The sequence below is a fragment of the Brachycentrus maculatus genome, unplaced genomic scaffold, assembly GCF_059751285.1.
Source record: "Brachycentrus maculatus isolate JH-2025_06_01 unplaced genomic scaffold, ASM5975128v1 h1tg000633l, whole genome shotgun sequence".
NCBI classification, from domain to species: Eukaryota; Metazoa; Arthropoda; class Insecta; order Trichoptera; family Brachycentridae; genus Brachycentrus; species Brachycentrus maculatus.
This window is the reverse complement of record NW_028281369.1, coordinates 251,190-275,555: the sequence shown is the minus strand read 5'-3', so window position 1 is coordinate 275,555 and position 24,366 is coordinate 251,190. Positions and strand designations below refer to the sequence as shown.

At 37.5% G+C, this 24,366-nt stretch overlaps 1 protein-coding gene across 2 annotated transcripts; it reads right to left on the bottom strand.

Annotated features, from left to right (window-relative positions):
• Positions 1-451: 451 nt before the first annotated feature.
• On the bottom strand, positions 452-22,369 carry LOC148300921 (uncharacterized). 2 transcript variants are annotated; one of them, XM_088274116.1, is made up of 8 exons: positions 21,895-22,369; positions 19,556-19,708; positions 10,663-12,909; positions 7,006-7,132; positions 5,774-5,894; positions 3,620-3,709; positions 1,814-1,997; positions 452-586 (listed from the first exon to the last, which is right to left on the bottom strand). In XM_088274116.1, the coding sequence occupies exons 1-7, from the start codon at positions 22,219-22,221 to the stop codon at positions 1,823-1,825; spliced, it is 3,240 nt and encodes a 1,079-aa protein (XP_088130242.1). In that variant the 5' UTR covers positions 22,222-22,369; the 3' UTR covers positions 452-586; positions 1,814-1,822. The 2 variants fall into 2 exon arrangements, with proteins under 2 accessions (XP_088130242.1, XP_088130243.1); XM_088274117.1 differs by lacking the exon at positions 452-586 and having other exon boundaries at positions 1,858-1,997; positions 3,606-3,709.
• Positions 22,370-24,366: the final 1,997 nt, after the last annotated feature.

Sequence of the window (24,366 nt, the reverse complement as noted above, 5' to 3'; positions counted from 1 at the left end):
GAATGGCACCTGAGAGCGTAAACCCCTCGTGTCTCTACTTCCAACCCCGAGGATTCCGGCGCCCCGGAAGGCCGCTGACGACCATTCACCGACTGTACTCAGCGGAACTTCGAGACGCCGGACTGACCTGGGAGGAAGCCAAGGAGATGGTGCGTGACAGAGTGACTTGGAGACGTCTCGTGTTGGCCATGTGCTCCACCTAGGGAGTGAACATGGAAAGAAGTAGTAGGGAAAAATGAGGCAAAGTATGATTCAACCATTCCCTTGCAAAATTATATTTTGTAGCTTACTATAGTATACGCAGGCAGCATCGATATGTACCTTCATTACGCTTGTAGCACAACACAGCAAATAGGGGTCATTTGATGACAAATTATCTATGGCTAGCCTGCGGAGAACGACGTGGTCCCGTTGTCGATTTTAAATTGGGAAGCCGATACACAAAAATGGCAAAATTGTCAAGAGAATATAAAACATTACGGTATTTCTATGTATAAAACACACTCCGCTAGGAATCGAACACCAACTGCATTGTCTCACTGTCTTTCTTGTCGGCCGATGGCTGCTAGCGCCATCTTCTGCTCTTCTGGAAAAAATGAGGGTAGACGTCAATCTGTGACAACAGAATTTTATCACAAATGGAAATTATCATGTTAAAAAAATACAGTGAAACCTCTACCTATCGTTCCTCGAATAATCGTTTTCCGGGATGTGTAGTTTATTTCTTCTATCCCGACTTAATTTCATACTAAACTAAACCGCATCGATCATTTCTCTATCACCATTTACCGCATTTATCGTTCGAATTAAGCTGCATATTTGATAAATTTTGTCTGTTTTTTATATTATTTCCAATTTTCTTACATTCCATGGCAACATATGGGATAGAAACTATCGAAAGCTTGTGTAACCGATAGCAGGAGAGGTCAATATTGATGAAAAGGAGCCGCTGCCTGTACCTGCATTTCCAGAAGCGTGCACACTCTTTGAAAGAAAACTTTCTACAACGCACATTCAATAACCGATGCTGAAAAAAATACTATTTGCAAAGCTAAAAATATACTTTTGACTTACGAAAATAAAACAGTTGAAAAACAAAAGTATTTTTAAAAATTCTATTCAGGTTTGTATTTTTTTTTAATAAATACATTTGCATCTGAACATGTATTCTTCTTAGAATTTTAGCCTACGAATGGTTATGCAGATTGGGAGGACGGTATTTTTACTTGGTCGTATCTATTTGCGTACTACCTCTTAATCGCGCATTCATTGTTTTCCCGCATTCATAGTTTATTTTAATAGGTCCCTTTAAAAACGATAGATAGAGGTTTCACTGTATATACATTGCCAGCTCGCTTATCTGAACGTAAATAGTACAGATGGTTGTTCGGATTAAGAAATTGGTGAAGGGCGGTATTGTTTGCATGCTGTGGTAGTGATTGTCCTGACGAAGAGACGGGTACGTCTCCAAACCGGTAGACATGAAAATCTCGGTGAGTGGTTTTATACTAATATTATTAACATTTTTGTAAAAAAAAAACATAAGTAAAAATGACTAACCACAAAGTAAATGCTTTAAATAATTAATAATATTGAGAATATAAAAAGAATCATATTTTTATAGTATAGTGACACCTATCTGAACGATGCCAGTTTAAAAAATTCCACCTTTTGAAGCATTCAACATATGTAGCCATCAACTGGGCTGAAGAGAAGTCATCCAAAGTGTTTTATTTATAATTTTATCACATATTAATCACTCAAAGATGGCAGATCTCTAGACGGGCGGTCACAAGACCTCTAGCGAACTCACCGTTCCTCCTCAGCGGCGGTGGCGGTGCCGGTCCTTGCGGGGGTGCGCGTGGCGCTCCAGGTCCCGGGGGGCTCGGCGCGGGGGCGCGCGCCCCTCCCGCCCGCGGCGTCCCCCTGCCCGGCGCCCCACGGGGCTGCCCGGGGGCGAGTGCTCCCGCTCGCTGTTCAGGTTGAAGTCGTCGTACCTGCCGGTGAAAAGGAGAATACATTAAAAAAATTGAAAAACATGTTTTTTTCGGGTCTCAAGTATGTGAAAATCATGTTTTTAGGCAGGTCTCAAATATCACTCACTCCTTACAAAAACATCATAAATAAAAAAAAAGATTATTCAGGAGAAAATTTTTAAAGTTGAAAAATATAACACAATGTATTAAAAATAAAAACCAAGCCACTTATTGAACTTTTTACTGTGCAACAGATATTTTTAGGTAAAACCTGAAGGTTTTTTTCTCCATTTGAAAAATATTTAAAAAAATTATTAAACAATACCTTTTCTTCAAAATACAAAAACAAAATTTTCTGCCCTGTAGCGGGTAAATATTAAGTTTAAAAAATGCATCTTTTTGCTGGGATATAGTACATTTTCTGGGCAATCCCAAAACATGCACAACTGAAAATTGACAATTTTTGATTTATGACGTTCTTGAAAGGAGTGAGCGATATATGAAAGTCGTGTTTTCAGGCAGGTTTCAAGTATGTGAAAATCATGTTTTCAGGCAAGTTTCAAGTATGTGAAAGTCATGTTTTGAAGACGGGTCTTAAACTGAGTAAGGGTAAAAAATACTTCAATTTCATACTATTTCTGTGAGCCTAAGCGGTTCCTTTTTAAAAATATGTATCGAATTGTGGTAGAGTGGGTTCGAACCCAGAAACTCCGACTCAAGAGTCCGCGAAACTAACCACGGGACCACAACCCGACATGTGTTGAATTTATTTTCAAATGAATAACTTATGATAATATTTTCATGTATGTAATACATGATTATATTACGGAGCAATACAAAAGTGTGCCCCCATCTATTTTATTTTATATTTATATTCCCAAATGAAAGGTCGAATTGTAGTAAACTATTAAAAATTCCAGTAGTGATCATGTCTTTAAGAACAGTGTCCGTCAATGGTTGCTTCTCGTTGGAAGGGACAAGGTAGAAAGTGAATTAATTAAAGTCCAGGTGTAATTATTTTATTGTAAAACCTTTATACTGTAAATTGCTATTGTACCTATCTATTGTATATAATGTGTATAATCTAATAATAAAAAAAACAACAAATAATAATAATAACAATAATAATAATAACACCCTTATCTACACCATAATGGTGCATAGGGCACTGCTTCATATGAACACAGTGTTATCTTGATCGTTTACAAATGAAGGAAAGGTGATCAGCCCCCCGCTTCAGGTACCAGTCCAGGGTAATATTGAATAAATATTACAGTAAAAAATCACTTATATTTATTTGACCCCCCCTGGGAATCAAACTCGGGACCTCCAGAACGGTAGCCGAGCGTGCTGACCATTACACTACGGAGGCGGATAATAATAATAATAAAATGTATTAACACGTAAGTATTTCGGCTCAACACAGGCCTTGCCTAAAGAGCCGTAATGCATATATATTAAAAAAAATATATAGTAAAAAAAAGGATGTATCTATGAAATAAATAAAAAATAATAATAATAATAAAAAAAATAAATACATATCACCGGGAGGGGAAGGTTAATGATCTAAGCAGGCACTGGATAGAAAAGGTAAAAGTATCATAATGCTCACGCTATAATACCACATACAATGTTCGGGTTACCTGTTGCGAGGGGCCCTCCCCGAGCTGGAGTCGGAGCTGGAGGAGCTGCTGGACGAGGAACGGGATGACGCTGAGCCGCTTTCTGAGCGTCTGAGGACAAAACATCGGGAAATTATTGCGGTGAGAGGAAGGTTTGTCTGCCATTTAAAAAAAAAAAAAACAGTCGCAAAATTGTATAATGTATAAGGCCGTTTGTGCACTACACGGAATTACATGGAATTTTACCGTCCGGCAAGTCAGTTGACATATAAAACGGATGATTGGCTTGGATCGACTTGTGTTTTTTTCCATCTTTCTTCGGATCGGTGCGTGAACACGTTGCGCGTAAATTCCATCACGCTAAACTGTCGTACTCGCTTTCATTTTTCAAAACCGGACTGCCGGACGGTCAAATTCCGTTTGTGCACAAACGCCCTAAGGGTTTGAAAATGTACGATGAGATGCCTGAATGTATGAAGAATGAAAAGAGTCTGAAAGAATTTAAAAATAAAATGTTTAGTTTACTGTAAGAAGATGTATTTATTTATAAAAAAGTAAAAATAAATAGTAAAATAGTATGTAAATTAAGTGAAAACAAAATAGAAGCGGTTAGCTTCCAAACCGGTAGACATTATAATTAAGTTATAATAAATTTTTTAAAGTGATTTTCAAACAAAGTTACATTTTAATTATAAAATGGAAAATCACAAAGTTAGTGCTTCAATTATAAATTACATAATTTTTTTGTAACTTGTGGAAATATTAATCCGTTTTTAATTTAAATTTTACTTGGTAAATAACGCAATTTTTTCAAAATCTCTTGTGACACATGTATCGATGCATTCCGCATCATTATCAAACACCGTATGTGAAGTAAGTCTAAATTTTAGAGTTGTGTCCTTGGGACGAGGTTGAAGAGGGGGAAGGAGCTGTTTCATTATTTATTTATTTAGAAACTGACCATGGGGAAGGCACAAGCATAAGGATCCTAACCAGGACCTTGACAGGACACTGCAGGCTGAGGAAACACATCGCTCACTCCTTTCAAGAACGTCATAAATCAAAAATCGTCAATTTTCAGTTGTGCATGTTTTGGGATTGTCCAGAAAATGTACTATATCCCAGCAAAAGATGCATTTTTTAACTTAATATTTACCCGCTACAGGGCAAAAAGTTTGTTTTTGCATTTTTAAGAAAATGTATTGTTTAATTATTTTTTTAAATATACTAAATATTTTTCAAATGGAGAAAAAACCTTCATGTTTTACCTAAAAAGATCTGTTGCACAGTAAAAAGTTCAATAAGTGGCTTGATATTTATTTTTAATACATTGTATTATATTTTTAAACTTTAAAAACGTTCTCCTGAAAAATCTAGTTTTTTGATTTCTGACGTTCTTGAAAGGAGTGAGCGACATGACAAAAATCTCACTTCATGACTCCCCAATACGCAGATTTTGTATGGAGGATAACGAAACGCCAATCCACATTCTCTACAATTGTGACGCACTCGCTCGCAAACAAAGTCACATCCTTGGAGGACCACTACTGGACTCCGAGAAGGTGAAGCTCCTACCACCAAGACAGGTCGTGAGCTACACAACTCATGTAAGTCTTGAGAGTGAGCTGTGATACAGAGAGAGGTCACAATAGACCTAATATGGTCGCAGTGACATAAGAGATACAAGATCCATTGACCTCAAAAAAAAAAATGGGAGAAGCATACCAATCACACAGGTTGTAAGAAGTAAATTATGTTTATCGACGTGCCCTACGTAAAGTGCTCTAACTACATTTTTGTCAATTTTGAGATATTTGGTGTATATTATCAACTGACCATTATCTACAAATATAAACTAACAAAAATAAATTAAAAATTACGCCTAGTTTTTAGGCATATAAGACGCTATCTATATCAAATTTTCGAAATGAACTGATCTCCTAAAACGCTAACTACATACTTAATTTTGACAAAGCATAAAGTTTTAAACGATTTAATACATTATTTTATCGTGTTTTTGAATGTATAATACTAGTTTAGAATTTCAGATAAAACCGTTAATCAATTTTAAAAATAGATTGAAAAAATCTTCTAAGCTCTCTCCTGTAAAGTAACAGATTTGCAGATAGAGCACTTTACGTAGGGGCCGTCGATATAGTTGTTTTGGACACTAACCGTCTCCTCTTGTCATCGGAATTTTTCGAAGGTGGAGATTTAGATTTGTCTTTTGCGCTGTCTTTCGCCTTCTCTTCTGCCGGATTGTTATTGGAAGCCGCAGGTGAAGAGTTTCCCTGTCCTAAAAATAAATAAAAAAAAAAACACAACATATAACTATGTATTATTATCATTTTTAAAAAGGAATAACCCGCAAAGCGTCTATTTTAGATGCTTGTCTGCAGGTAGGATAGTAAGGATAGGGAAGGTAAATGTAAAAAATACATCACAAACACCCAGACCAATTGAAAATAAATCTTTCTTCAATTCATTTTGCAATTGGCGGGAATCGAACCCGCGACGCCAGTTTCGCAGTCGAGCGTCTACCCAACTACGCCACGGCGCCTGTCAACAATGCTACTAATACTTCTACTACTATCATCACGCCGTTTCCCCGCAGGGGAAGGCAGAAAGGATGGAATGCCACACTCTTCTGTCCTGACATACACTCCACGCCTCCTTCACAGATCAGCTATTCTGATAAAAAAATGCGACGTTTTTCTACCATTAAAATAAATATTTTGGTTCCCTAATTTTGGGACGGTCTGTCTGGCAATTCGTATGACCATGTTAATTAAGATTAACTGTATTTATCTGAAATATTTTTTGGTAGAATATACTCGTGTGATAGAGAAATCAGTGAGTAAAGTTATACCTGCGCCGGGCCAGACATTGTGGCCCACGGAGCTGCCTACTAGAATCATACGGGCCAGAATGTCTGGCCTACAGAGTGGTAAGAGTTAAAGAGTAAGTAAAACCCTTATCCGCACCCGAATGGTGCATAGGGCACTGTGTCATATAAACGCAGTGTTATATTGATCGTTTTACACATGAAGGAAAGGTGATCAGCCCTCCGCTTCAGGTACCAGTCCATGGTAATATTGAATAAATATTACAGTGAAAAAATCACTTATATTTATTGTACCCCCCTTGGGAATCGAACCCGGGACTTCCAGAACGGTAGCCGCGCGTGCTGACCATTACACTACGGAGGCGGACAAAAAGAGTTAAAGAACTCTTTCTAATCTTTTCAATTACTCCTTGTTCCAACTTACAATGCTTATATACGATAAAATGTCCTATACACTAAAGATAAAACTGCTTATACACAATAATTTGCCCTATGCACTATTCGGATAAGAGGAAAAGAAAATTGAATTCACAGTATGAAAATGAGATGAACAGATGGCTACCTTTGTCTTGTTCTTCGTCGCTGCCCCACAGGTCATACTTGGAGAGGTCCCCTTCCTCCTCTTCGGACTCCTCCTCTTCTTCTTCTCTTTCATCCCCCGCCGCCCTCCCTTCGCCTCCCTTCAGCCGCTGAAACAAGAGACACGCCGTCAATACACCGTCCCCACTCCCACGGCCAATCAAACACTGCAGCACCGCTGCAAGGCAAATAGGAATAGTTTAAAATTGTCGAAAAAATCGCCGTGTTGATGTGTAGTAATGGATCATTGTCTGACGGGAGGAATATATAATTTAACTCCACCTATAAAGGATTGTATAAGACTCATTTTGTGTTTATAACAGCCGATATAATCAATATTTTCATTCATCATTTTATTGTGAAAAATTCGCCGTCGTTAATACGTTGTTTTCGTAAGTTGGTAATGAATGACGTCACAGAAACGATGGAGCTATTTTAATATTGGTAACATTGCTAAATTATTGGCAGCTCTATTTATTAATGTTAATGGTCCCCCTCCCGTTATATTTGTATAACACAAATAGTGTAGTGTTAAACAAACAATCCACACTACTACTATTACAGCTCTATAAACCATAGACAATAAACCATATGACGTCATAAAGCGTTCGATGACCAAATATTGATGACGTATGCAAACGTACGTTTTTCGTATTATTCAAATAAAGTTTAAACCTTAATATCTCCCTTAGTTCTCTACAGATTTCAATAAGAATGTTATCGATAGTCTTGTGATTTTCATATTAATTTATTAGCCAATAAACCAACATCGTGACAAAAATCCATTATCCCCAGAGATGTCTTGGGGTGATCCGATGTTTAAAACATCTGACCAGGGCAAGAACAAAAAAGGCATCTAGAGCAGTGCCCTCCAACCTTTTTTCAGGTACCACACCAAAATTCTACCTAGAATTCCACTGCACACCAAAAGCTACAATATATAGGTAAAATATCAGACCATTGGGCTACTTGAACTTTGATGTGTTACTTGAGCCCAGTACAAAAAAATATTTAGATCTGTATTTGGTCTACAATAATGAACGTATCGACAGGATTCTTTGCTTCCCTGACAGGTGACACTTATTGTCTCGATACATTCATTATTGTAGACCAAATACAGATTTTTTTTGTACTGGGCTCAAGTAACACATCAAAGTTCAAGTAGCCCAATGGTCTGATATTTTACCTATATATTGTAGCTTTTGGTGTGCAGTGGAATTCTAGGTAGAATTTTGGTGTGGTACCTGAAAAAAGGTTGGAGAGCACTGGGCTCAAGTAACACATCAAAGTTCAAGTAGCCCCGTTCTACGGTAAATATTAGTTATAATAATTATTTTATGCTACATTTGGAAAAATGGAATGTACAATAATACATTATGAAAAATAATGCAAATAAATAAGAAATTGTCATTCTGTATTAAGTACATAATTACATTAAAAATTGAAAGATGTCAAATACATTGGATTTGACCGCGGCTTCAAATGGCTAAAAGTATCATTACATAATTGTGGGTATGACCTTATAGTCTTGACAAAATAGTGTCTATTTATTTATTGATTTGGCGTTCATTCGTTTGAAAATGCCATAACTGGCGAAACAATTGTCACAGTATTAATTTTTATGTGTTTTTTTTTAAAATAAAATACAACTTGGTAGACTCTAAAAATCTGTTTGATTTAAAAATTAGTACATAAAAAAATAAATAATAATAATATATAGTGTCAATATCTAATGAATAATAAAAATGTCCACCTCCGTAGCGCAGTGGTCAGTGCGCTTGGCTACCGTGCTGGAGGTCCCGGGTTCGATTCCCAGGAGGGTCAAAATAAATATGGCCAATTTTGACTCTCATATTTATTTAATATCACCCTGGACTGGTACAAGAAGCGCAGGGCTGATCACCTTGCCTTCATGCAATTTACGATCAAGATAACACTACGTCGCTACGATGCAGTGCCCTATGCACCGTTGGGTGCGGATAAGGGTAAGAAGAAGAGTGTCAATATCTAATGAATAATAAAATAAAAACACATATGACTATAATTTGCGAGAGTAAACGCAGTTCCAGTCATTTCATTAACTGATTCGGCAATCACATTGTGGTAATACTATCCATTTTTAATCAAAGTTTTGCTTGGTAAATACCACTATTTCTTAAAATCTATTGTGACACGTACTTCTGTGCATTCTGCATCATTTTCAAACACCGTAAGAAAAGGATACGGAATGCATCAAAACACGTGTCACAATAGATTTTAAGAAATAGCGGTATTAACCGAGTAAAATTTTAATTAAAACAATTATAATTGCCTGTCTTAAAGTGAGTATAAACATAAGGCCACAATGGAAACATATTAGTACCGTACAGAGGGCTACTTGAACTTTGATGTGTTACTTGAGCCCAGTACAAAAAAGAGATTTAAATCTGTATTCGGTCTACAATAATGAACGTATCGTGACAATAAGTGTCACCTGTCAGGGAAACAATGAATCATGTCGATACATTCATTATTGCAGACCAAATACAGATCTAAATATTTTTTTTTGTACTGGGCTCAAGTAACACATCAATGTTCAAGTAGCCCCGTTCTACGGTACCTAAAAAAATACATTTTGTGTCATTTCATATTTTAATATGAGGTTAGCGTTTTGAAAATTGCTATTTTGTCAGCATCTTGTGATTGTTTGCTCACTCTGGTTTATCTGGTAATGCGCTCCAAAAAAATATTATTTATTGTTTCGGCATTCACTTTGTGGTAAGACATGATTTAGTTGTAAATAAGAACACTGGTTTTTTACCACTTGAGTTATATTTATTTTAACGCTCGCATAACCGTATGTGTTTTAACAAAACATGCCCCATACGTGGCTGACATAAGCGTTTGTGTTTTTACATTGCTCCAAGTTTCAAACCTCAGTTCAACTTGGAGGGATTTTTTCATGGAGTGGAACTTTGGATAAAATTTTACGTCAATCCTTGGCCTTATGACATCTGTTGAAATATCCCTGATTTTTTTTTGCAGTCGGTAATTAGTCCGCACCATAATCATGCCCTATATCTGTCTCACTCTCGACGCTACGCATCGCCAGTGGGTAAGAGTGACACACGATGCGTGCTTTGATTTATTTATGTTACGATCTTATTTGTTTATATTACGATATATTTCAAGAATAATGTGACACAAGTGTATTATAGAGTACCAAAAAGGCACAATGAATCCCATTGAACGTTTTTGTTTAGGAAAATAAATCGTTTCTTAACTAAATACATGATAAAAGTAATCATTTAAAAAACGGCGAAATACTGCCGCGCACGGGCGTCTCTTAGGAACAAAGTTAACGCGGTTAAAAGGTTAAAAGCTACGGAAGCTTCCATTAACGGGTCTGAATATAAAATGATTATATTATATATTCAGACCCCTAGATGGAGGCATCTGTAGCTTCCAGAACAAGTCGTTAAAATAAATATAACTCAAGTGGTAAAAAGCAAGTGTTCTCATTTATATTTTTCTCACAAAATCAATTAAATTGGTCTGTTTTATTTCAAAGCTGCGGCGTCAGCAAAATAAGACAACATAAAAAGGCGCAAATAAAAATCCCTTCACCCAAATTCTACATTAAAATCACAACACAACCAACCTTTCTCTTCTTGCTACCCGTCTTAGCTACTCTAGCGTCACTCTTCTTTTCATTAGTATCTTTCTGCTGGTTTATCTTCAGACGGTTCAGCATGATCGGCTTGGGGGCAAAAGCGAAGCTCTTGAAACTGCCTACAATCGGTTTCTTGATCGGCAGGTCTAGCAAGTCGTCCAGGGGTATTTCAGGGATCTTGAAAGCGTCCGGATTGCTTTCCGGAACGCTCTCGGGGGGTTTCTCTCTCTTGTCGTCGGGAGCAGGGCTTCCCGGATCGAACATGTCGCTCAGAAAAGGGATATTGGCAGGGGGCTTATCCGGAATTTCCTCAGCGTTTTCGACGATAAAAACTTCGTCTTCATTGGTGTTTTTATCATCCTCTGCGACTTCTTTATCCTCATCTTTAGATTCTGCAATTTTAGCCGTAGAAGCCGGTATGTTTTGTATATTTTTCAACGCGAGCATGAGATCGTTCGCGTTTATATTTGCAAAATTAAAATTGAATATTCCGGACATCGGATTGGGCGGTTCTTCCGAGACCTGGGCCGGGATTTCAGGGATCGGTTGCGGCTCGCAAATCACCTTGGTTATCATCGTCAAGTTCTCGGTCATGTCGTCCGTCACCTTCTGCGGCTCCTGGGCAATTTGCGTTTTGAGCAGGGACCCGATGCTCGGAGCAGCGGGAGGCATTATACCGATGAAATTTCCGCCATCGGAAGACGTGTCCTTGTACAAGGCATCTTCATCGGGCAAGTAGTCTTCATACATGGATAATTTAAACACCGGTATAGACGGGGTTTCGACTTGTTTGATTATGTCGAAAATATCATCGTTTTTCTCAGGCGTGACTGCTTTTTTTGGCGACGCTGTTTTTGTAACATTAACCGGGGACTTTGATAAAGTTTCGGGGTCGTTTTCAACGGTCAAATCGTTTTTAAACAACTGATGGTTTCTCTTAGCCATGGCCGGGTCTATCTTTGTCGGGATGTATTCCACGGGTTCCTGAATGGAGTCGACATTCTTGCAGAGCGTCATGCTTTCGTAGATTCGCCGCATCGCTGAGCTCATGCTCTTCGTACAAGGCGGCGGAGTCTCCTCTACTTTTGCTTTGCTCAACCCGAATTTGGGCAGAGGCAAATCGATGACGGCAGTGGAAGCTTTGTAGGGCGGATATTTGGGCGGGCGGCTGACTTCTGCATAAGGTTTAGAGACGACAACATCGGACAATACAGTGACACTCTTGTCGTAATTTTTAGTTTCGCCATCAGTCTCAGACGCAGCGGGATCGCTGCTGTACCTCTCGCTTTCGGAAACAATGTCTTCTAGAATATTCCCCAGAGAATCGTCTATTGGGGGAGGGGCCTTCTTGTCTACGGGCAGTTGCGGGATTAAAAACGGCGCTTCGTACTTCGTTTTGACTTCTACTATTTTGGCAGGTGTCGGAACGGTGTCTTGAAAGTAGACGTCCTCTTGGAATTGCGTGTCGGAGGCTACGGGCTTGGGAGGAGACTTGAATCGGGCCAGTTCGGTTCTAACGCTGGTCAATTCGGGCGTGGCGGATCTGGCGTGATCCGTGAAGTACTCGTCGGACAATTTAGCATCATCGTTAACACGCTTGGCGATGACACCAGAGCCGCCGTAATGCGCGTTCCTTTTTGCGTTTTTGATGGAATTCGGGGCGCTGACGACGTTGACATCGCTGTGCGTAATATCCGTATCGTTCAAATCGTCTAGATTGGGCTTTTTGACTGGCTGAGTCAAATGTTCCTGGCTGTCGGAGTCTAGCGAGATAAACTGAGTTTTGAGGGCGGGCAGGCTTCTCCTGACTAACTTGGGAGGTCTGTGATCTTCTTCACTAGTGGTGCTTTCGGTGGTGTCTCGTTCGGGGACATTTCTAAAGTATCTCATGCGTCTTCTTCTCTTGAACCGGCTGGGCGGTATCTGTGTCTCTTTCTGCGGCGACGGGGAAGCCAAGTGTCGATCGATCAGACAGCCGGTGTGCAGGAGCCGCTGCCTCCAGGAGAAGATGGTCTTGAAGTCGGGCGCGGGCTTGTCGAAGGCGTGCTGGAAGCGGTCGGCGCTGGCGCGGCAGCTGCTGTGGGCGAGGGCCCAGGCGGCGGCGAGCACGCGCTCCTGCAGGGAGTACGTGACCTCGAAGTTGTCGTCCACGGTGCGGCCCGTGAAGCGGTACTTGACCTCGTTGGTGGAGGAGACCCGGTTCTCCATGATGAGGGCCCCGCGGGCCGGCGCCACCTGCCGACAGCAAAACGTCCCCGCTTTAGTTGCGCCACATACCAACTACACCTTGCTCCACACCCGACCGACATGTCCCATCACTTCCGAAATACATACTCAAAAACTAATTACGGGAGAAGAATCCACTGTGGTCACAAGGATAAGGCAAACATTGTCCCGAGTATCAAAGGAAAAAATTAATTTACAAACTTAAAATTTTCTATTGTATTCTTGACATTTAAAAAAAAAAAAATCTGCGGTAACGAGCAAATTTCTTTTCGAGGACAATAATTAGGTTAGCTAAGACACTTGTAATTTTTCATTCAAACCTTTATCCGCACCCCAATGGTGCATAGGGCACTGCATCATATAAAAGCAGTGTTATCTTGATCGTTGACACATGAACGAAAGGTGATCAGCCCCCTTATATTTATGTGACCCCCCTGGGAATCGAACCCGGAACCTCCAGAAGGGTAGCCGAGCGTGCTGACCTACGGAGGCGGACAAGAAGATTTGTAATCATAATGCCAAGTTTCTAAAGTGCCACTATCATAGAAAATCACCTCAAGGGTGCTGCGCTTTGCAGTAAATGTATTTCATAGTTAAACATTTTTACCATTAGATATGGAGATATGATATACCATTATATAGGAGAGTGAATGCTGGGAACAAAGTGAACGGTGCACTGAAATCAGTTATAGCAAATAAAAACCTATCAGCGGAAGCTAAACTGGCAGTGCACAACGGAGTCCTGGTTCCAACTCTAATGTATGGAAGTGAAACATGGAGTTGGCAAACAAAGGATGAAAGTAGACTGAATGCAGTCGAAATGCGATCTCTCAGAAGAATTTGCGACAAAACGATGTATGATAGATGTACGAATAGTGAAATAAGGAAGGAATGCAAAGCTGAGATAAGCATTTTCGATAAAATTAAGAAAGGTGTGTTGAGATGGTTTGGACATGTGGAACGAATGAGTGACGAAAGAACGGTAAAACAAATTTACGAGGCGAATGTTAGCGGGAAAAGAAGCAGAGGAAGACCGAGAAAAACATGGCACGATCAGGTATGCCAAATACTTGAAAGTGGTCAGGTTAGGAGTCGTAACAATCGGCGGGTATGTATGAGGAGATGCATGAACGTGGAAGAGGCGAAGAATGTTTGCAAGGACAGAGTGGTGTGGCGCTCTATTCTCTCTGCCTACCCCTGCGGGGAAGCGGCGTGATGGTTAGTTAGTTTTACCATTAGATATTTAAGTATGGAGAGCTACACAACGAAGAAAAATTTTATCCAGTCCAAAAAAGTTGAAATGTAAGAGAATTTTTCTATATTGATTTACACTACACTGTCCGTCTTGAAACACCATTTTATTTAAAAAAAAAAACTAATATTTAATTATAATTTGACTGTATTTTCACTTTTCCCAATACTTAAAAAGGGGGGAAAATATATACATATTTAAAAAATCCATTCTTCAGCACTTCAATTTGCAGAAGACGGTCATACAGTAGTTCCGTGGTTAGTCACGGTCTCCAAGTCATAATTTCTGGGTTCAAACTCACTCAACCAAAACATGATACCTATTTTTAATAACGGACAGGTTAGGCCTACCAAAATAGTATTAAATTCAAATATTTGTGTATTTAAATAAAAAAATAATTCCCTTAAAAAAAAAACATGATCGCTTATCCAATTCTCCGTTGTTGTATTTCTGAGTCCATTTTGTATTCAGCTAAAAAGATTTCGTATTTCTTCATGTAAATTTGGAATCAGTCGTTGGTTTGGCATTGAATATTGTCAGTATTTATAATGTTGTCTTCACAACCTAATTAAAAAGCGTAAATTTTTCGTAGAGGTATACAACGATTTCTCAAACTCATGCCGCCATTGTCCTCTTCCGACCTACAATTTTTCCTCCATTTCTTTTCCCGCATAGCAGAAACGTCCTCAGCCCTGAGCTCCTTCACTTCCTGTGTCTGTATTCCACCAAATATATGTTCCTCTCTTATATTCGGGAATCTGAAGTGTAGGACTGATTTCACTTGGTCAAGTTAACAATGCATCAATCCGACATGGTGCCCTTTGCACCATTTGGGTACAAATCGAAGTCTAAGAAGATGTAATACAGTTTGACAAAGATTTAAAACACTGTTCAGTCACGGATATATCAACAACACCATACATTTTTAACGCACAGAAAAATATTTTGCACATCAGAAATATCACATTGCACATCACCCGCTTCACCAAGAACAAAAAAAAAACATACAAAAACCAAGTCATTTAGGAAAGAAAGTTCATTGTCGGCTTAGCCCGGCGGTCGGCAAACTAGTTGGTCAACCAACAACACGTCTTTCTCCAAAACCAAGTCATTTGAGAAAGATATGTTTAAAAAGTACATTATCGGCTTAGACCGGCGGTCGGCAAACTTGTTGGACAACTAACAATGCATCTTTCTCAAAAAAACAAGACATTTGAGAAAGATACATTTAAAAAAGCATATTGTCAGCTTAGACCTGCAGTCGGCAAACTCGTTGGTCAACCATCAAAGTATCTTTCACATAAATCAAGTCATTTGAGAAAGATACGTTTAAAAAAAAAGTATATTGTAGGCTTAGACCGGCGGTCAGCAAACTCTTTGGTCAACCAACAATGCATCTTTCCCACAAATCAAGTCTTTGGAGAAATATGCATATAAAAAAGTATATTTTCGAGTTAGACCGACGGTCGGCAAACTTGTTGGTAAATCAACAATGCATCTTTCTCAATAACCAAGCAATTCAAGAAAGACATATTTAAAAATATATATTATGAGCTTAGACCTGCGGTCGGCAAAGTCTCTTACTTGTTTTCTATTAGCAAACACACAGTGTACCCCACACCATGTGAGAAAAATGGAAAAACAACAAAAACAGTCAAATTTGATGGGATGAAAATGTGAGAGTTCAAGTGTTTGTTTTACTAGTTAGATTCTTAATCCATTTTGTATTTTAAACGCATCGGTACCTTTGTGGTATGGTAATATAACACTCTCCTCATCATTCGTTCTTCACTTTGTGTAATCTTCTTCTTCTTCTAGCCTTTATCCACACCCAATGGTGCATAGGGCACTGCATCGTACTGACGCAGTGTTATTTTGATCATAACTTACATGAAGGCAAGGTGATCACTCCTGCGCTTCAGGGACCAGTCCAGGGTAATATTGAATAATTATTAGAGAGTAAAATCACTAATATTTGGTTTCACCCCACCTTGGGAATCGAACCCGGGACCTCCAGTACGGTAGCTAAACACGCTAACCATTACACCACGGAGGCGGACATATACCACTCTAAAACTCTACTTGACGACTATAGACTAGTCTATAGTTGGCCTAATGAGGGAATGGTTATTCCGAAACTGGGTAGAATTGAGAACACACTGTTGTTGGCCGGTTTTTTCATCAACCCTGACCCAAATTAGAGAATACTAATAAGGGTCGTATACTAATCACAAATAACCGCAAACCCGTACAGTGCTTTTTTGGTGTCTCTCGCGCTCTACCAAAAGTAAGCAAATATAACGTTTTAACCGCAAACCCGTACAGTGTTTTTTTGGTATCTCTCGCGCTCTACCAAAAGTAAGCAAATAGAACGCTTTTAAGCGTCTCCCGCTCTCTATCAACAGTATGTAAAAGGCGCTTTTAAGCGTTTACCGCAAACAATGTGTTAATCCTTACTGGTCCAATGTCGAATCTCATTCGACATCGATTTTTTCCTCTTAGGTCCCATGTTGGATGTTATTTGACATGTTTTCATCATTTACATTATTTGTTTAAATTCCAAGCTTACATTTTTGTCACTCGTATCTATTACAACAGTATGTGGAGTAGAGGACAAAATATTTTTTTCCAATTGGAATGTAACTGTCTACCTAGATTTTTTTTTTAATTTTGGGGGACCGGAAAGGGTTAAGTGGTATTACACAAAGTGAATGATAAATAATAAGGAGGGTGTTTTGTTTCATTATCCTTAAAATTACAAATTCAAGTAAAATATGTGGTATATTCTGCAAATATGCAGACGGTGAGACTCAGTTTAAAACTCCATATCTTATTATTAAAGCAAATTTTGATACCATTCAGAAATGGACCACAAATAATTTTTAAGACATAAAATTGACCATCTCAAAATTTGACAAAATTTCACTTGAACCGCCATGGTTTTCATCCCTTCGATTTGATATCACATAAAAAAGCAACAATAACAAAAAATTGTATTTAAATCTGATTTTTCGTCTTCAAATCTATAAAGAAAACATTACATCAAAGAAAAAATTAAACTACTCCGGGATTTGAACATGGGTGCTTCCGATATCTCTTTAGATCTTCTAGCTATGCCATTAATGTCTTGAAAATACAATACATACCATCAGTCGGTTTAGAAATGCCTAAGACATTAAAATATATATACAAGTATGTTGCTAACACAATATTGAATGATTCCAGCTGCGGCCTTTTTTTTATTAAATCTGGGGAGATAATTAATATAATTTAACGTTCCTCACGTCACTGTGACCTGTATAGATTTATCGTGTCTCACCTAACCTGTCTACATGAGACCATTTCACAAGATATCGCACTAAAACAGGCTAAATACAAAATCACAAGCCAACAGTTATATTGGAAGTTGCAAGTGATTTTTGGTGTTGCCCGTGTAAAATATTGGATTCATGGCTGTCGAGTTGTTTTTATTTTAACCAGCTTAAGTAGGTACTTGTGTTTTTTAATTGTCTATGCATATCATAATGATTAGAGGAACAAATTGGAATATGGAATGCCTTAGTGGGAAAGAGACTGATCCGATAGCATTTTTCTGAGTTACTGCGTCGTGTGTTGTGAGCCTGTGTCCGCCTCCGTGGTGTAATGGTCAGCGTGTTTAGCTACCGTGCTGGATGTCCCGGGTTCGATTCCCAGGGGGGGAGGTGAAAATAAATATTAGTGATTTAACACTGTAATATTTATTTAATATTACCCTGGACTGGTTCCTGAAGCGCAAGAGTGATCACCTTGCCTTCATGTAAGTAATAATCAAGATAACACTGCGTCAATTTGATGCAGTGCCCTATGCACCATTAGGTGTGGATAAGGGATAAGGGTGTTGTGAGCACACCATTTTTATTTAATTTATTTGCAACAAAAATAAATTCACATACACATTAATAAGATTGAGAAGTCACAAGTAAAAATATCAGTATCTAAAGTGCAGTGGTTAGTGCATTTGGCTACCATGCATGAGGTTCTGTGTCCAATTCCCGGCAGGGTAAAAATGAACAGAAGTTATTATGATTATAAAAGGAGTATTATTTTTTGACATCTCATCAAAGATGAAGAAGAATATGGAAGTCTGGGCATTTACGGGGCTTACGACCGTCATAGGCTGGTTTAAGTGATCACTTTACACACGTGTAACATTCACCAATTCTACCCATTATTGACAACCACACTACTCAAATTCTTGGAAGTTCTATATATATGAACCAATTTAGAAACCTTGTTCTTGAATTACTAGAACTTCACTAGAGACATCCATTGGTGAGATGTAAAGAAGCTTTTTTACTAAGCAGAAACTCTTATATTAGTATGTGAGGTCCAAATCTATGAAATTTATGAAAATAACTCCTGTAATTGGAGATAATCCAGATTTTGTGAACAAGTATTTGGACACACTCAAAATGTTGTAAAAAAAGATGTTATTATGATTATAAAAGGAGTATATTTTGTATATTAAAAGCATAGTTTGTGGTATGGTAATATAATGCTCTCCTTATCATTCATCGTTCACTTTGTGTAATATCACTTTTATAAACACTAATTTGTGACTACCGGTTTTGGATTAATTATTCCATCATCAGGTTTAATTATTACGGTCTGACATTTATACAACAAAAAAAACATTACACAAAGTGAACGATGAATGAGTGTTTTAAAAGAAATAACTTGCATATCCTCAATTTTTAAAGGATTATTCACTAGACTCTATTTTTAGATGTTTGTCTGCTTCGATAGTGTAGTGGTTAGAGCATTCGACTAACATGCTGGAGGACCCAGGTTCGATTCCCAGGGGGGATGATAAAATAAATATTAGTGTATTAAGATTTGATTACCTTGCCTTCATATAATTAACAATCAATCTAAGATTGCAGTGCCCTATGCACCAATGGGTGCTGATAAGGGTTAGAAGAAGAAGTATTCTTTTTTTTATTTGTATACATTTATTTAAATCACAATTTATACATATTAAGAACTTTTTTTGTTCTTGTTTTGCAGAGACCCACCAAGCCACGTTGTGTGTCTTATCGGTGGAGTTCTTTTTTAATACATTTTTATTGTTTTTAACGATTTTAACCTAATATACACACAAAAAAGGGAAAAAAATTAAGAATATCAACATTTTACAATTTTCATAAAATTAACTCTTGATCATTTACCCATTCCTTTATTTAGCCTTTGTCCCATATTTTATTTTGACCTCTAACATCCGTCAGCAACAAATTCAAATACGGATACGTCTTGTATACGTATTTCCAATGGTGTTTCAGACAGCATCATCAGAGCTGACAAAGTAACTCGGAAAAACGCTATCCGCAATGGAAATCTAAGAAGTTGAATGGTGAAGAGACTGACCTTCTCGGCCTGCGAGGATCCGGAGTCCTTGAGCTTCCGCTTCTTCCGGCGCCCAAACTCGTCATACTCGTCGTCATCCGAGTCCCGCTTGGGTCGGTACTCCACGGTTCCCCGTTCGTTGTAGCCGCCGCCGTAGCCGGTACGGGCTTCCACCTGGAGAGTGCGACGCGTCATGTGTCATGTGCATTCATTCAAAATAAATAAAAACTATGATAATCAAAATACAACTTTGTTTTAAAATCACTATAAATATTTTATTATAACTTAATTATGTCCGCCTCCGAAATAATTAATATGTACCTTAACACGTTGTAGTCGGGCGCTTCGAACAATAGACTCTAGCCTATAGCGGGTGTTTTTCACGATGAGCGCAAAAATATATCGCTTTCTTAAAATTGACACAATTTCCAAACCATATAATATTTTCGATTGAAATTTTCAAAGAAATCATATATGACATTTGATCATCAAAAATAAATTATAATCATAATTTTTAATTAAGTATTCCTTATTTCACAATTTTAGAAGCATTGTAAACTATAAAAAATAGTCTTCCCCTCCGAGGTATCATTCCCTATACAATGCTAATATATTCAAATAATAACATAACAAACAGTAAACAAAACAGTGCGAGCGGTATGAAAAATAGTCTAATACGTGAAATGGCTCAAACTATACTTGAGATTGAGATCGCATAAAAACTCTAGATTTCTGGGGATGCCTTTACAAGCGACACACTAGCCAATCTGGACAAGACATCTCAAATAACGTCAACAGACTATCGCCTAGCACCCAGGTAGCAGATTACCCTTCAACGCGTTTTATTTCACGCTGATAACAAACCCGTATATTGCCGTTTCCCACCGATAATCGACAGTCGACAAAAACGGCATTTGCCGTGTCCCGCAGTTGACCGACAGTCCGCGAAAAACGGCAAATGTCGTGTCCCGCCGACAACGTGTTAATAAAATATATTTTTCTGTGATGTTTAATTCCTTCAAAAAATAATTTTTATAAATTATTAAACATACTTTAACGAAATTCAAAATATTTTGGCCGTTAGGCAAAAGAGCTTGGGTGGATCTCAAGTGGCTTTATTTTTTTTTGTGTTGATTAGCAGTCACAGTCAAAAGGGATCAGGGATGATGAGTGATTGGAAACATATTTAATAATGGACTATTAGAAAAATCATTTACTTGTGTATTTATTAGTTGTAAATCATTATTAATTGCTTTTTTAATTCCTAATATTTCTAAGTAATCTAATTTAAGTCCTGTGTTGCATGTGTGTAATATATTTAGTCCTTTATTTTTATCAAATGTGTGATTATTTTCTATTAGGCGATTGGCAAATTCAGAATAATAATTATTGTTTAGATATCTTGTATGCTCTTTACATGCTCCGATGTAAAATATTTTGAATTTTTTTAAGTAGATTGTGTTTTTATTATATTTTGGACAAAGGAGAAAAAAATACCATATTTCGTCTTTAAAAAAAATTAATTTATAGTACTTCCTTGACGACTTTTAGCCCGGTTTTGAACCAGTGAAGAAGAGATAATCATGTTTGTACTATAATTACAGCCATCTGCTATACAGGAAAGCAAATATCGCTCACTCTTTTTAAGAACGTCATAAATCAAAAAACTTGATTTTTCAGGAGAACGTTTTTAAAGTTTAAAAATATAATACAATGTTTAACAAATAAATATCAAGCCACTTATTGAACTTTTTACTGGGCAACAGATCTTTTTAGGTAAAACCTGAAGGCTTTTTCCCCATTTTAAAAATATTTAGTATATTTAAAAAAAAGAATTAAACAATACTTTTTCTTCAAAATGTAAAAACAACATTTTCTGTCCTGTAGCGGGTAAATATTAAGTTAAAAATATGCCTCTTTTTCTGGGATATAGTACACTTTCTGGGCATTTTGAAAACATGCACAACTGAAAATTGACGATTTTTGATTTATGATGTTCTTGAAAGGAGTGAGCGATATGACAAAAGAAATTGAAGTCTAAGAAGTATTTTTTGTGTATGAAGTTGAAGGTACTGAAATGCACAAAAATGACCACCCTACCGCAACACAAAGTTTCTGAAATGCACAAATATATGCACACCGTAGTCAATGTGTTAATATTGCCAAGGATAAATAGGCTTTTATTAACGGAAATTTGCTAAAAATGAAAAGAACGGTCAATTTTTAAAAAATACGTAGAGTCTAACACTTTATTTGGCGCGCCAATATTTCCCTTTGTAGTTGTGTTGTAGATGGAAGTTTGCACAAAACATTGGGCTGGGAACTCAAGATTAAATTACCGATAATAGTATTTAATGTACCTCTCCAAACTTGGGTGCATTGCAAACATTGCAAGTTTGCCGTCTGGCCCAGTTGACATTGGCGCATTTGTTGCACTGCCAGTCGTCCGCGCTGAACAGGCCTCTGGACTTGTCGGCCGCAGATTTCCCGATCTCGGTGCCTAATTTCTTTTTCGACTGGACCACGCGCTCCTTCCCGCACCGGTTGCACGAATTCCTGCGGGCGAAGTTGACATTCCCGCATCCAACGTCGGGACACATCCAGTCGCTGCTATCGCTGATCCTGCCGCCCGAATTCGCCGGCTGCGCGGCGAACGGCGGTATCACTTTCGGGCTTTTATCACTCATTTTGTATGACTTTCTATGTACTAATTGGTTTCCTAGCTAATGATAAGGGTGGCGGGTAACTAGCGTCGGACGAATTCACGAGTTCTCATCGAAAACGATTTTTTTTCGCCTTTCCGCGATCAACTTGAAGGAAGCCGAAAAAAAAAACTGTTGCCAGATGCGAAAAAATTCCTCACAAAAATAATACGACTTTTTTTTGGGTCAGTACTTACCTATTAAATAATTTTTTATTTCTAATGCATTTACAAAAATATAACTATTATTATAATGAACATAGGAGTAAATTGATTAATTTAAGAAATAATTCGCGAAGCCTCTATTTAAAGGCTTGTCTGCAGGAAGAATGGTAAAATTACGGAAAGTAGATGTAAAAAATATATTATAAACCTCCGTCAAAAATTTCGTTTTTCCATACGTGTTAGAGCTATGTGGAAATAGAGCTAGTAGGCAAGCTTTTTGTTAAATAATTTCTTATAAAAAAAGGAAAAATGAATTTTACCATGCCTTATGTATAGTAGAAGAATATTAAAAAAAAACTCAAATCCAATGCTTCCAAATTCAACATTTTGAGTGTGTCCAAATACTTGTTCACAAAATCTGGATTATCTCCAATTACAGGAGTTATTTTCATATTGTTTTTTGATATCTCATCAAAGATGAAGAAGAATATGGAAGTCTGGGCATTTACGGGGCTTACGACCGTCATAGGCTGGTTTAAGTGATCACTTTACACACGTGTAACATTCACCAATTCTACCCATTATTGACAACCACACTACTCAAATTCTTGGAAGTTCTATATATATGAACCAATTTAGAAACCTTGTTCATGAATCACTAGAACTTTACTAGAGACATCTATTGGTGAGATTCCAAATTCAGTAAATACTACTGATATATTTTTTTAACAAAATAATCCTGGTTAGTACCTAACTGTAAGAATCCATACATTTTTGTGAATGCTCTTTTACGTTTTTTTTAAAATTACCTAACGTCCAAGTGACTCTGAAATCTAGCTACGGCTTATGCAACACCGCTTATCATGACACTACTCAGGTTTCAACTTTAAAAGTTCATAGCCTATGCCTACTCGTGAGTGGATTTACTCTTTATGTTTAAAGTAACTATTTTCATTCAAACCCTTATCCGCACCCCAATGCTGCATAGGGCACTGCATCATACAAACGCAGTGTTATCTTGATTGTTAACACATGAAGGAAAGGTGATCATCCCTCCGCTTCAGGTACCAATCCAGGGTAATATTGAATATATAAGAGTGCTAAATCACTTATATTTATCTAACCCCACCCTGGGAATCGAACCCGGGACCTCCAGTACGGCAGCCAAGCGTGCTGACCATTACACCATGTGATGGACATTTACTTTAGTCCAATCAAATTAATATTAACAAACAACAATATATCAAATTAACTCTTCTTAAGAATCGATAGATAGTTTTTCATGAAATATTAAAAAAAATACAAATAAATATATTTAAAAACTTTATTGATAATGAAAAAAAGAAATCACAATCTTATTACATAATTTATAAAAATAATTCTGTGAAGAAATTTAATATAACTTACAAAAATATATTTGATTAAGGTACATATTAAGTAGAAATTTCAATAAATGCTAACTAACTATCACGCCGCTTCCCCGCAGGGGTAGGGAGAGAGAATAGAATGTCACACCACTCTGTCTTTGCAAACATTAAATGCTAATAAAAATTATTCTGTAAAAACTTTAGTGCTTAGGACAGCAGTCGATGTATAAATGGAGTGCTCTTTTCTAATAATTAATTGAATAAAGGTGAGGTGATCAGTCTAATGCTACAATCACAAGCCTAAAGTAACACATCAAATTCGTAGTCAAAACACATTATTTTTAATTCTTTAATTGATTCGACAGTCACTTTGTGCTAATATATCGTGGGTATACTGGCAAAATACACGGCAGTCACTTTGTGGTAATATATCGTGAGTATACTGGCATAATACACGGCAGTCACTTTGTGGTAATATATCGTGGGTATACTGGCAAAATACATCAACTCTAAAATACCTGTTTGAATAATCCCTGTTATTCAAATCTTTTAGCCTGAATAAAATACCGGCTATGAAACTTAAAGTTGAATTTACTTGG

What these genes read in the sequence shown, in the direction of transcription:
- LOC148300921 (XM_088274116.1), bottom strand. Translation starts at nt 22,221, where the DNA reads ATGAGTGATAAAAGCCCGAAAGTGATACCGCCGTTCGCCGCGCAGCCG. An exon ending in ATGCACCCAAGTTTGGAGAG is followed by an intron (nt 19,709 to 21,894) that starts GTACATTAAATA and finishes CGCACTCTCCAG; the next exon opens with GTGGAAGCCCGTACCGGCTA. An exon ending in GGGAGGGCCCCTCGCAACAG is followed by an intron (nt 1,998 to 3,619) that starts GTAACCCGAACA and finishes TTTCACCGGCAG; the next exon opens with GTACGACGACTTCAACCTGA.